Genomic DNA, 14,176 nt, shown 5'->3' with positions numbered 1-14,176 from the left:
CACAGGTTCGTGTTTAAAGTCTGTTTAGAGAGAACGCCGTCGTCTTAGCGGCCCCTAATGTAATAACAAATGATAATTTTGCTGGAAGTGAATCAATCAAAACCAACTTTAGCCGGAAATAACATTATTCAAAAATCGTTATAAAGCCAAAACAATCTCTGTTGCCGTAAATTGTATGTGTATCTCTGTAAAGCTGCTTTGAAACAATCTCCATTGTTAAAAGCGCTATATAAATGAGGATGACTTGACTATGCAATCCTTTATTTAAACGTAGCTTGCTTTGTAAATATGTCCGATTACGATCCGACACGGACAGTTGTGTTGCCGTTTAACAGCGTGAGGAAGAACGCTGTTACACAACAGAGAGAGACTGTCCAAATGAAGAGCAAAGCAAATATGAGAGGAGTGTGTGAATGAGCGGAGCACAAAAACAGGACACAGATCAATACACAGCGCTCTGAGAATACACACAACACTTGAGCTGGAGATGATGTCGATGGAGAAACCTCTCCTTCATTCTCCGGCAGGATTTACTTCCTGGACATTAGTTTTGAACAATGTTGGGTCATGTCCTTAAAATCAAACATTGATATTGCATTGTTTCACAACAAACTGCATAGGCCCAATCAATGCAACAAAGCTGTACGTTTGTGTTTCTAAACGTCTCTTGAATTTCAACGGTTTCATGCATTTCGCGTCCCGAAACACACTCAAAGCAACACAATGTGTATTCCCATTGCAATAAACCTGTATTTAATGTAGTCTGGGTCATATTTTCCTTTACTTTGTGTAGTTTTGTTCACGGCTGTATGGATCTCTGTCTACACCGAGAACGTCAAAAATATTATTTAAAATCAGTGAATAATTGATATACCAACAACAATGTTTTATGCATTGCATGTAATAGCTAATTAAGATACAAATTACAAGTTATCATTGTTTTTACAATGTATTTGTACTAAATTCAATCAAGTGACGGATCATTTTCACCAAAATACAGCAGAGTTTGATTGGACACAAAACCTCTGATGCCAACAACAAAAGATGTCGCAAGCATATTTTATTCTTCTCCTTTGCAAAAGCTTTTTTCTTTTTTGTAATTGCATGATTTTATAGTCGGTTATATTTGTATGATTAGCATTTGCATTGTTTCCCCCTGCTGTCCATTATTAGCTCGTGTCCGTCAGCGGAGCTAATGCCCATCAGTCTGTTAATGAGACGTGTGTCGTTTGTCAAGATGATGAATGGATGAAATATGATGGGACTGTCATTTCTGAATTGATTACCCTGGTCAACATACTCTAATTGAATCAAAACTGTAAGTGGGGAAGTTTTCAGAGATATCATCCATGTGATAGATGGAAACAGACAGCGAAAAATAGAGGCATTATTGATCGGTGAGCTTTTAATTCAAGTGAATTGAATTAAACATAAAACACTGGCTGCATCTGAAATCACACACTTCCCTACTATATAGTAGACAAAAACAGTACGTGACAAAAGAAGTATGTCTCACAGTGCTCATATAAGAGTAGGGAAAAGTCCCACTTATTCCGGCGAGATTTGAAGTGTGAGACGATGGACGCTTTGCTATCCCATGAGGCCACGGGAGAGGGTTTATGAATGACAGTAGCGCTGGAAGGTCACATGATATTGACATCATGGCGGATGTAGTATGCCCGGATTACATTCATACAATTTAGCCATCGTGAAGTAATTTCTTATTGAAAACAAGTCCCTACACGTTCGATTTCGGACGCAACCACTGTTCTTACAGGGGTGATTGATTATGATTTCACTTTTTTAACTGTAGTTAGTGTGTAATGTTGCTGTTTGAGCATAAACAACATCTGCAAAGTTACGCCGCTCAAAGTTCAGAGCAAAGGGAGATATTTGGTTTTACAGAAATCACTTTTTAAGGACTACAACAAACGGCTGGTAGGAACTACACGAGCTTCCTCCCGGGTTAGTGACATCACAAACCCTAAAATTTACATAAACTCCGCCCCCAGGAACGCGATTTATAGATTATCGTGACAGAATATGCTAATCAATGACTAGAAGAGTGTTAACTCCACATCAGATACATAAATTCATCAACTAACCATTCAGAAATGTCCTGTTGCTCTACATGTCGTCACTTCTTCTTAGTCTCTCCATCTTTGTCTGACTCCGGTTTGAACATAAAAAGCTAAAAGTTTTTGAAATGTTCAGTGCGTGTGTGTGAGGTAATCGGAGATGGTAACACACACACACACACACACACACACACACGAACTCTTGAAGCTCCGCCCCCTGTGCCGGGAGAAGCAGCTCATTTGCATTTAAAGGGACACGCCACATTTTTGCTCACCCTCAAAAAGTGACAATTTTAACATGCTATAAAAAATCTGTGGGGTATTTTGAGCTTAACACACTTCACACACACACACTCTGGGGACATCAGAGACTTATTTTACATCTTGTGAGAAGGGCATTATACCACCCATTTTATACATTTCACTTCCATAATGTGATGTATTTCGGAACATGATAATCAATGAGGAATAAATGCGTGGTTTTATTAATCTGGAAATGATAGGATGGTGAAGAGTGGAAGACATGAAATACATCAGATTAAGCAGGAAAAATGACTAAGTTTACGTGAATCAAGTTGAAATCGGTTTGTTTGCCTGATGTCTAGAGAAGCTTTCACCAGCAATGACTTTATATAATGCATCTTCATGCTTTGAGGATCTTTGCAAACGATGACTGAAGCTCAATATGTTGATGCTGAGGGTTTGGCGGATGAGTTAACACACTTTAGCCGGAGCAATGCTTTTGAGAGGTTCAGCCCTGATGAACAGACTAATAAATAATTCAACTCCTCAAACCCACAATTGAACATTAATAGCGGTTTAGTTATTAAAAGTGCAGGAACTGAACAGATCCTCTCATGCGAGTGCCGATCGCTGCTGTACCGCCTCTGGATTACGGAGGATGATTACAGGCTTAAATCTTACAGATTGAAATCTTCACGTTTTCTGTCTCAAAAAACATCTATGGTTCATTTATGGTTCATTTTATTTTATGAAATAGCAGTCTCAGCTCCAAACAGACAGTGTAGTCCGTTTCAAACTCAGCTGTACTGTATATTTCACTGTTTTAAGTCTGTGAAATAACTGGTATGTATTGGATGTTCACACTGTAGCATAAAAACAAAACAAACATGTCTCCTCCTGTCTGAGCTGCCAGTTAATCAATCAACTTGCTCAACTTTAGAAAGTGCAGTTCATCCTATGCTGACATTAAAACATACATTATGTATTTCCTATGCTGTACATTGAGAGGTTGTGCTACAGGTGATATATATACTGATATTGTCATGACACACATACAGCATGACCTTGACACAACGTGCCATTAAGCATCATTTTAAATAATACAATTCAGTGGATGACAGCCATGTAAACTAACGTTAGCGTGTTTCGCATCAGAGCTGTGGCTATATTGTGCATTTTAGACCAATCAGCATCCAGAATCAGAACAAAGCATAAATATAACCTCATTCAAACTGCATAGTGTCATAATAGCTAATAACATAGCATTCAAACATCAAGACAAAAACTTGATTGACATGTTAGTCTTTAACTCATAAAAGCAATGGATCTGGCATCAGATTAGCTGTTGTTTACCAATGACTGGGTTTGTTTCTATGGGAACACACACACACACACACACACACACACACACTGTGAGATGCTGGTCTTACCCGATGATCGTTCGCCAGGCGGTGGAGGTGGTGAACGCTGCGTTTCCTTCGAGTCTTAGGGATTTCCCGTGGGTAGAAATGAAATAACCCCTCGCCAAAGGGAAGCTGGAATAAACACACGTCTGTTAGAAGAGTTTGACCTCTGAGAAGTGTGGAATAAACACACGTCTGTCAGAAGAGTTTGACCTCTGAGAAGTGTGGAATAAACACACGTCTGTCAGAAGAGTTTGACCTCTGAGAAGTGTGGAATAAACACACGTCTGTCAGAAGAGTTTGACCTCTGAGAAGTGTGGAATAAACACACGTCTGATAGAAGAGTTTGACCTCTGAGAAGTGTGGAATAAACACACGTCTGTTAGAAGAGTTTGACCTCTGAGAAGTGTGGAATAAACACACGACTGATAGAAGAGTTTGACCTCTGAGAAGTGTGGAATAAACACACGTCTGTTAGAAGAGTTTGACCTCTGAGAAGTGTGGAATAAACACACGACTGATAGAAGAGTTTGACCTCTGAGAAGTGTGGAATAAACACACGTCTGTCAGAAGAGTTTGACCTCTGAGAAGTGTGGAATAAACACACGTCTGTCAGAAGAGTTTGACCTCTGAGAAGTGTGGAATAAACACACGTCTGTTAGAAGAGTTTGACCTCTGAGAAGTGTGGAATAAACACACGTCTGATAGAAGAGTTTGACCTCTGAGAAGTGTGGAATAAACACACGTCTGATAGAAGAGTTTGACCTCTGAGGAGTGTGGAATAAACACACGTCTGTTAGAAGAGTTTGACCTCTGAGAAGTGTGGAATAAACACACGACTGATAGAAGAGTTTGACCTCTGAGAAGTGTGGAATAAACACACGTCTGTCAGAAGAGTTTGACCTCTGAGAAGTGTGGAATAAACACACGTCTGTCAGAAGAGTTTGACCTCTGAGAAGTGTGGAATAAACACACGCCTGTTAGAAGAGTTTGACCTCTGAGAAGTGTGGAATAAACACACGTCTGATAGAAGAGTTTGACCTCTGAGAAGTGTGGAATAAACACACGTCTGATAGAAGAGTTTGACCTCTGAGAAGTGTGGAATAAACACACGTCTGTCAGAAGAGTTTGACCTCTGAGAAGTGTGGAATAAACACACGTCTGTTAGAAGAGTTTGACCTCTGAGAAGTGTGGAATAAACACACGCCTGTCAGAAGAGTTTGACCTCTGAGAAGTGTGGAATAAACACACGTCTGTTAGAAGAGTTTGACCTCTGAGAAGTGTGGAATAAACACACGTCTGATAGAAGAGTTTGACCTCTGAGAAGTGTGGAATAAACACACGTCTGATAGAAGAGTTTGACCTCTGAGGAGTGTGGAATAAACACACGTCTGTTAGAAGAGTTTGACCTCTGAGAAGTGTGGAATAAACACACGACTGATAGAAGAGTTTGACCTCTGAGAAGTGTGGAATAAACACACGTCTGTCAGAAGAGTTTGACCTCTGAGAAGTGTGGAATAAACACACGTCTGTCAGAAGAGTTTGACCTCTGAGAAGTGTGGAATAAACACACGCCTGTTAGAAGAGTTTGACCTCTGAGAAGTGTGGAATAAACACACGTCTGATAGAAGAGTTTGACCTCTGAGAAGTGTGGAATAAACACACGTCTGATAGAAGAGTTTGACCTCTGAGAAGTGTGGAATAAACACACGTCTGTCAGAAGAGTTTGACCTCTGAGAAGTGTGGAATAAACACACGTCTGATAGAAGAGTTTGACCTCTGAGAAGTGTGGAATAAACACACGACTGTTAGAAGAGTTTGACCTCTGAGAAGTGTGGAATAAACACACGTCTGTCAGAAGAGTTTGACCTCTGAGAAGTGTGGAATAAACACACGTCTGATAGAAGAGTTTGACCTCTGAGAAGTGTGGAATAAACACACGTCTGATAGAAGAGTTTGACCTCTGAGAAGTGTGGAATAAACACACGTCTGATAGAAGAGTTTGACCTCTGAGAAGTGTGGAATAAACACACGTCTGATAGAAGAGTTTGACCTCTGAGAAGTGTGGAATAAACACACGTCTGTCAGAAGAGTTTGACCTCTGAGAAGTGTGGAATAAACACACGTCTGATAGAAGAGTTTGACCTCTGAGAAGTGTGGAATAAACACACGTCTGATAGAAGAGTTTGACCTCTGAGAAGTGTGGAATAAACACACGTCTGATAGAAGAGTTTGACCTCTGAGAAGTGTGGAATAAACACACGACTGATAGAAGAGTTTGACCTCTGAGAAGTGTGGAATAAACACACGACTGATAGAAGAGTTTGACCTCTGAGAAGTGTGGAATAAACACACGACTGATAGAAGAGTTTGACCTCTGAGAAGTGTGGAATAAACACACGACTGATAGAAGAGTTTGACCTCTGAGAAGTGTGGAATAAACACACGTCTGATAGAAGAGTTTGACCTCTGAGAAGTGTGGAATAAACACACGACTGATAGAAGAGTTTGACCTCTGAGAAGTGTGGAATAAACACACGACTGATAGAAGAGTTTGACCTCTGAGAAGTGTGGAATAAACACACGTCTGATAGAAGAGTTTGACCTCTGAGAAGTGTGGAATAAACACACGTCTGATAGAAGAGTTTGACCTCTGAGAAGTGTGGAATAAACACACGACTGATAGAAGAGTTTGACATCTGAGAAGTGTGGAATAAACACACGTCTGTCAGAAGAGTTTGACCTCTGAGAAGTGTGGAATAAACACACGACTGATAGAAGAGTTTGACCTCTGAGAAGTGTGGAATAAACACACGTCTGATAGAAGAGTTTGACCTCTGAGAAGTGTGGAATAAACACACGACTGATAGAAGAGTTTGACCTCTGAGAAGTGTGGAATAAACACACGACTGATAGAAGAGTTTGACCTCTGAGAAGTGTGGAATAAACACACGACTGATAGAAGAGTTTGACCTCTGAGAAGTGTGGAATAAACACACGACTGTTAGAAGAGTTTGACCTCTGAGAAGTGTGGAATAAACACACGACTGATAGAAGAGTTTGACCTCTGAGAAGTGTGGAATAAACACACGACTGATAGAAGAGTTTGACCTCTGAGAAGTGTGGAATAAACACACGACTGATAGAAGAGTTTGACCTCTGAGAAGTGTGGAATAAACACACGACTGATAGAAGAGTTTGACCTCTGAGAAGTGTGGAATAAACACACGACTGATAGAAGAGTTTGACCTCTGAGAAGTGTGGAATAAACACACGTCTGATAGAAGAGTTTGACCTCTGAGAAGTGTGGAATAAACACACGTCTGTCAGAAGAGTTTGACCTCTGAGAAGTGTGGAATAAACACACGCCTGTTAGAAGAGTTTGACCTCTGAGAAGTGTGGAATAAACACACGTCTGATAGAAGAGTTTGACCTCTGAGAAGTGTGGAATAAACACACGACTGATAGAAGAGTTTGACCTCTGAGAAGTGTGGAATAAACACACGACTGTTAGAAGAGTTTGACCTCTGAGAAGTGTGGAATAAACACACGACTGATAGAAGAGTTTGACCTCTGAGAAGTGTGGAATAAACACACGACTGATAGAAGAGTTTGACCTCTGAGAAGTGTGGAATAAACACACGACTGATAGAAGAGTTTGACCTCTGAGAAGTGTGGAATAAACACACGACTGATAGAAGAGTTTGACCTCTGAGAAGTGTGGAATAAACACACGTCTGATAGAAGAGTTTGACCTCTGAGAAGTGTGGAATAAACACACGACTGATAGAAGAGTTTGACCTCTGAGAAGTGTGGAATAAACACACGTCTGATAGAAGAGTTTGACCTCTGAGAAGTGTGGAATAAACACACGTCTGTCAGAAGAGTTTGACCTCTGAGAAGTGTGGAATAAACACACGCCTGTTAGAAGAGTTTGACCTCTGAGAAGTGTGGAATAAACACACGTCTGATAGAAGAGTTTGACCTCTGAGAAGTGTGGAATAAACACACGTCTGTTAGAAGAGTTTGACCTCTGAGAAGTGTGGAATAAACACACGTCTGATAGAAGAGTTTGACCTCTGAGAAGTGTGGAATAAACACACGACTGATAGAAGAGTTTGACATCTGAGAAGTGTGGAATAAACACACGACTGATAGAAGAGTTTGACCTCTGAGAAGTGTGGAATAAACACACGTCTGATAGAAGAGTTTGACCTCTGAGAAGTGTGGAATAAACACACGTCTGTTAGAAGAGTTTGACCTCTGAGAAGTGTGGAATAAACACACGTCTGATAGAAGAGTTTGACCTCTGAGAAGTGTGGAATAAACACACGACTGATAGAAGAGTTTGACATCTGAGAAGTGTGGAATAAACACACGACTGATAGAAGAGTTTGACCTCTGAGAAGTGTGGAATAAACACACGTCTGTCAGAAGAGTTTGACCTCTGAGAAGTGTGGAATAAACACACGACTGATAGAAGAGTTTGACCTCTGAGAAGTGTGGAATAAACACACGACTGATAGAAGAGTTTGACCTCTGAGAAGTGTGGAATAAACACACGTCTGTTAGAAGAGATTGACCTCTGAGAAGTGTGGAATAAACACACGTCTGATAGAAGAGTTTGACCTCTGAGAAGTGTGGAATAAACACACGTCTGTCAGGAGAGTTTGACCTCTGAGAAGTGTGGAATAAACACACGTCTGTCAGGAGAGTTTGACCTCTGAGAAGTGTGGAATAAACACACGTCTGTTAGAAGAGTTTGACCTCTGAGAAGTGTGGAATAAACACACGACTGTTAGAAGAGTTTGACCTCTGAGAAGTGTGGAATAAACACACGTCTGATAGAAGAGTTTGACCTCTGAGAAGTGTGGAATAAACACACGTCTGATAGAAGAGTTTGACCTCTGAGAAGTGTGGAATAAACACACGACTGTTAGAAGAGTTTGACCTCTGAGAAGTGTGGAATAAACACACGTCTGTTAGAAGAGATTGACCTCTGAGAAGTGTGGAATAAACACACGTCTGTCAGAAGAGATTGACCTCTGAGAAGTGTGGAATAAACACACGACTGTTAGAAGAGTTTGACCTCTGAGAAGTGTGGAATAAACACACGTCTGTTAGAAGAGTTTGACCTCTGAGAAGTGTGGAATAAACACACGTCTGTTAGAAGAGATTGACCTCTGAGAAGTGTGGAATAAACACACGACTGTTAGAAGAGTTTGACCTCTGAGAAGTGTGGAATAAACACACGACTGATAGAAGAGTTTGACCTCTGAGAAGTGTGGAATAAACACACGACTGATAGAAGAGTTTGACCTCTGAGAAGTGTGGAATAAACACACGTCTGATAGAAGAGTTTGACCTCTGAGAAGTGTGGAATAAACACACGACTGATAGAAGAGTTTGACCTCTGAGAAGTGTGGAGTAAACACACGTCTGATAGAAGAGATTGACCTCTGAGAAGTGTGGAATAAACACACGTCTGTTAGAAGAGTTTGACCTCTGAGAAGTGTGGAATAAACACACGTCTGATAGAAGAGTTTGACCTCTGAGAAGTGTGGAATAAACACACGTCTGATAGAAGAGTTTGACCTCTGAGAAGTGTGGAATAAACACACGACTGATAGAAGAGATTGACCTCTGAGAAGTGTGGAATAAACACACGTCTGTTAGAAGAGTTTGACCTCTGAGAAGTGTGGAATAAACACACGTCTGATAGAAGAGTTTGACCTCTGAGAAGTGTGGAATAAACACACGTCTGATAGAAGAGTTTGACCTCTGAGAAGTGTGGAATAAACACACGACTGTTAGAAGAGTTTGACCTCTGAGAAGTGTGGAATAAACACACGTCTGATAGAAGAGTTTGACCTCTGAGAAGTGTGGAATAAACACACGACTGATAGAAGAGTTTGACCTCTGAGAAGTGTGGAATAAACACACGACTGATAGAAGAGATTGACCTCTGAGAAGTGTGGAATAAACACACGTCTGTTAGAAGAGTTTGACCTCTGAGAAGTGTGGAATAAACACACGACTGATAGAAGAGTTTGACCTCTGAGAAGTGTGGAATAAACACACGTCTGATAGAAGAGTTTGACCTCTGAGAAGTGTGGAATAAACACACGTCTGTCAGAAGAGTTTGACCTCTGAGAAGTGTGGAATAAACACACGTCTGATAGAAGAGTTTGACCTCTGAGAAGTGTGGAATAAACACACGTCTGATAGAAGAGTTTGACCTCTGAGAAGTGTGGAATAAACACACGACTGATAGAAGAGTTTGACCTCTGAGAAGTGTGGAATAAACACACGTCTGATAGAAGAGTTTGACCTCTGAGAAGTGTGGAATAAACACACGTCTGATAGAAGAGTTTGACCTCTGAGAAGTGTGGAATAAACACACGTCTGTCAGAAGAGTTTGACCTCTGAGAAGTGTGGAATAAACACACGTCTGTTAGAAGAGTTTGACCTCTGAGAAGTGTGGAATAAACACACGTCTGATAGAAGAGTTTGACCTCTGAGAAGTGTGGAATAAACACACGACTGTTAGAAGAGTTTGACCTCTGAGAAGTGTGGAATAAACACACGTCTGATAGAAGAGTTTGACCTCTGAGAAGTGTGGAATAAACACACGTCTGTCAGAAGAGTTTGACCTCTGAGAAGTGTGGAATAAACACACGTCTGTTAGAAGAGTTTGACCTCTGAGAAGTGTGGAATAAACACACGTCTGATAGAAGAGTTTGACCTCTGAGAAGTGTGGAATAAACACACGACTGATAGAAGAGTTTGACCTCTGAGAAGTGTGGAATAAACACACGACTGATAGAAGAGTTTGACCTCTGAGAAGTGTGGAATAAACACACGACTGATAGAAGAGTTTGACCTCTGAGAAGTGTGGAATAAACACACGACTGATAGAAGAGTTTGACCTCTGAGAAGTGTGGAATAAACACACGACTGATAGAAGAGTTTGACCTCTGAGAAGTGTGGAATAAACACACGACTGTCAGAAGAGTTTGACCTCTGAGAAGTGTGGAATAAACCAAACCCAGAAGATGCACTTTAGTATGATGGATTTAATGTAATGTTTTCAAGGGCCAAACAGAGTGTCTGCATGGTTATACATGAATATTTCATCCCACTAATGTGAATTAATAAACTGACACTCATCAGCATGAAAATGTGTTAAAAATTGGGCATATAAAAGATGCTGAGATTGTTTGTGCATGCAAATATTACACTGCAAAAAATGCTTTTCTTAATTATTTTTGTCTTGTTTCCACTCCAAATATCTAACATTTATTAAATCAAGATGCATTTACTAGATAAGTAAACGACATAAGAAATTATATCTTGCTTTCTGGGGGGAAAAATCTAAAATAAGTGAGTGAAGTTTTGCTCGTTTTTCATTTGAATTAAGATTATTTTTCTCACCCCATTGGCAGTAAATGTGCTTGTTTTAAACAAAAACTCACTTAATTTAGATTTTGTTTTCTTTCAGAAAACAAGATATAATTTTTTATGTCATTTACTTATCTAGTATATGCTTCTTGATTTAAGAATTTTTAGATAGTTGTTCCGAAAACAACATAAAAATAAGTAATAAAGCATTTTTTTTGCAGTGTAGATAACCACAAATGAAAGTAAGATGTTTATGGCACTAATGCTCCCCACAGAAATGTTCATATGATCTGTATTACTGGATATTATATAAACTGACACTTTTCGAACATTAGGCAAGAACTTCATTGGCTTACATTGATCTACAAAACCTGGTCTGAGTGACACCAACTCACTGTAAATCCTAATAAGTTAACATTGAGGAAATTATTTTTCATAATAATAAATAAGATTAAATTGTGTTACAAAAGCATATTCATTGCACTTAACTTGTAATATTAAGAACTCACAGTTTGATTGCAGATCCCGTTGCATCCTATGTCTCTGAAACCGTCACATCTAATCTATATTTCGGCATCTGTACTGTATTTTTTTATTTTAACTCATAATTTCTATTTTATGTATTCTTAATTGTTCCCACAATATCTTTTCACAGGCTGTCATTGTTCATTTGAATCTTGTTCTTAAGTTCAAGGCAAGTTGTGATTGTGAAATTCTGGCCAAGGAATTGAAGTAAAATCTAATATCTAATATCTAATATCTAATACAGGTTTTCATCCCAGAGTCCCAACACTGTTTATCAGGAGCAAAGAAGCAGTGAATTGCAAATTCAAAGGGACCGTAAATTGGTTCAGACAAAGAGTGCATGAATTAGAAGAATAAAATCTCTCTCTCTCTCTCAATAATAAGTTGAAAGCTGTTATTCCAATGCATGGCCACACGTGAAGCTCTGTTCCACACCAGTGATGTTTTGACATTTGACAAGGCTGATTTGTCAAGCTAATCAAGTCTCTGTTCTGTGATAAATGACTCTTTATGGAGATGGAATAAATAAACATTGGGATGTCAGATGAAAGATATGTTTATTATTTACACTAGAGTAATTCTCAGTCATTTTTTTACCGCTCCTGTAAACATTACACAACCAAAAAAAATAACATTAGCATAATCAAAATGACAAGCCGTGCTATTCCATTCAATTTCAGGGGTTAATGTTTTGTTTTTATGTGAATATTTCTCTTGTACAGCAAATAAGAAATGATGTGATTCAGTTGTGTAATGTTTTCATAATCAGCTGCATAATTGTATATCTACAATCTCCACTAGTCAAAAATCATAATAAGATCAAATATATGCCCTCCAAGAATTAAATCAAATCCTATGCTGGATTAATTGAAATTCCTATGTTCAAGTTATTTCCACATCGTTATTTTAAGTATTCTTCTTTTATCCCTTGGCACTTTCAGTAGGAATATCAGGAAAATTAATTCCGACTATGTGACCATTAAAAAACAATAAACTATGACTTTGTAAATTGATGTACATCTCATCTGAGTTTATATTTTGCATTATTAATGTAGAGCTTAATTCAGTTGATTTGTTTCTGATGTAAACAAGAACACCGTGTACTCTTATTTCCACGAGTGGTGCATATGCTTCTATATGATAAAACCCTGACTTTGAGCCTTATTTAAGCATGCATGCATCAACAGGACAGGTCTGCAGGCGTTCTGGTGCGCATACCTTCCTCGCGCTCCCGAAGCCGTTCTCCAGGGCAAGAGCGTGCGCATCTTCATCCGTGCCCTCGTGCAACTGGACCAGAACATGATTGGTGAAGATGAGCTCCTCTCCTGCTGCAGATATCAGCACCAGTGCATTGAGCAGGAAGAGAACCACATCTCTGAAGAATAAACGCATCGTGTGTGTTTCTCTTCTCCGTGCTGTGTGTGAGTGAACGCTGTCAAACGGAGATCGCTTCAGCAAGGCTCGTCAGGACGCATCTCTCTCCTCGGTCACCGGTGCATGAGTGTGTGTGTGTGTGTGTGTGGGGGGGGGGGGGGGGACCCAATCTGCATGTTCAGCCTCCCTTTAATCTATAATTCATCGGCATAAACGTGTGGCTGTTTTGCATGTGACGTTCCTCGGAAAGATGCCCAATAAGCAGAAGCGGGTGTGGCTGATGTCTCTCTCACTCCCTCACTAGTGTGGATGAAGTGATGCTGTACTTTCAGCACCCTGGAGAATTCCTCCATCCGACTCGGGTTAGTTTACCAGGCTCGGATATTCATGAAGAATAACAAAAGACGTAGAATTAAGACGCGTTCCTCAGTTGGTAGGACACTTCAGAATCAACCCGTTCTCATTGGATGCGTCTCTATAGCACGCATTGTGTTTATCGTGCAATTTATACGCGAGAATTAGTTTTTAATGCATATGCGCACTGTAAATTCTTGGGTACTAGTATTAGTGGTGTGGGGTACGGGGGTATTACACGTAATAAAGTGCATGTCATATGCACGTAAAACTAATTTTAGCATATAAATTGCACGATAAACTATAAAGGTGAATTTTATATTGTAGCCTGTTTGATTTAAAGTCCCCCTGTGGTGTAAATCCAGCTTTTATTGTTGTTTATGGGTCTATGTGGTGTCTTTAATATGCTTTAAGACACATCATGTGTAAGTTCATAAGTCGACAGCATTGCTGAGTATTTTCTGCTTAAAACTGCAGTGAACCAAAGACAGTCTCAAAAACACGGTTTGAAATCGCTGGTGTTTCTGACGTCACAAACGACCTTGTAACCAATCAGATCAACGTGTGATGTCAACCAGTGGATCTCTGAGCTGAGTGAGTGAATGGAGGCGGGGCTCATTTGCATATTCATAGAACCGCCGCGTATACTAAATGAGGCAAGGGTGTCGAGTTACATTCAAGATATTTTAAGGCATGAAGAAATTTTTTTCAAAGATTTAATTTACTCACCCTTAGGTCGTTCCAAACCGGTAAGACTTTGGTTCATCTTTGGTAGTGTAACATATACTGTATATATTA

The 14,176-nt window shown here is 39.8% G+C and overlaps 1 protein-coding gene across 1 annotated transcript in view; it reads right to left on the bottom strand.

Moving 5' to 3' along the window:
* Positions 1–13,166, bottom strand: part of pcsk2 (proprotein convertase subtilisin/kexin type 2) — a 74,309-nt gene extending 61,143 nt beyond the window's left edge. The window contains exons 1-2 of the mRNA XM_056270168.1: positions 12,869–13,166; positions 3,752–3,856 (exon numbers count right to left, since the gene is read on the bottom strand). Coding sequence (XP_056126143.1) covers positions 3,752–3,856; positions 12,869–13,042 — 279 coding nt within the window. The 5' untranslated portion in view covers positions 13,043–13,166. The remainder of the gene's footprint in view (positions 1–3,751; positions 3,857–12,868) is intronic.
* Positions 13,167–14,176: the final 1,010 nt, after the last annotated feature.

The sequence above is a fragment of the Rhinichthys klamathensis genome, unplaced genomic scaffold (assembly GCF_029890125.1).
Source record: "Rhinichthys klamathensis goyatoka isolate OS25496 unplaced genomic scaffold, OSU_Roscu_1.1 h1tg000298l_1, whole genome shotgun sequence".
Lineage (NCBI taxonomy): Eukaryota > Metazoa > Chordata > Actinopteri > Cypriniformes > Leuciscidae > Rhinichthys > Rhinichthys klamathensis.
This window is presented reverse-complemented; position numbering and strand designations above follow the sequence as displayed.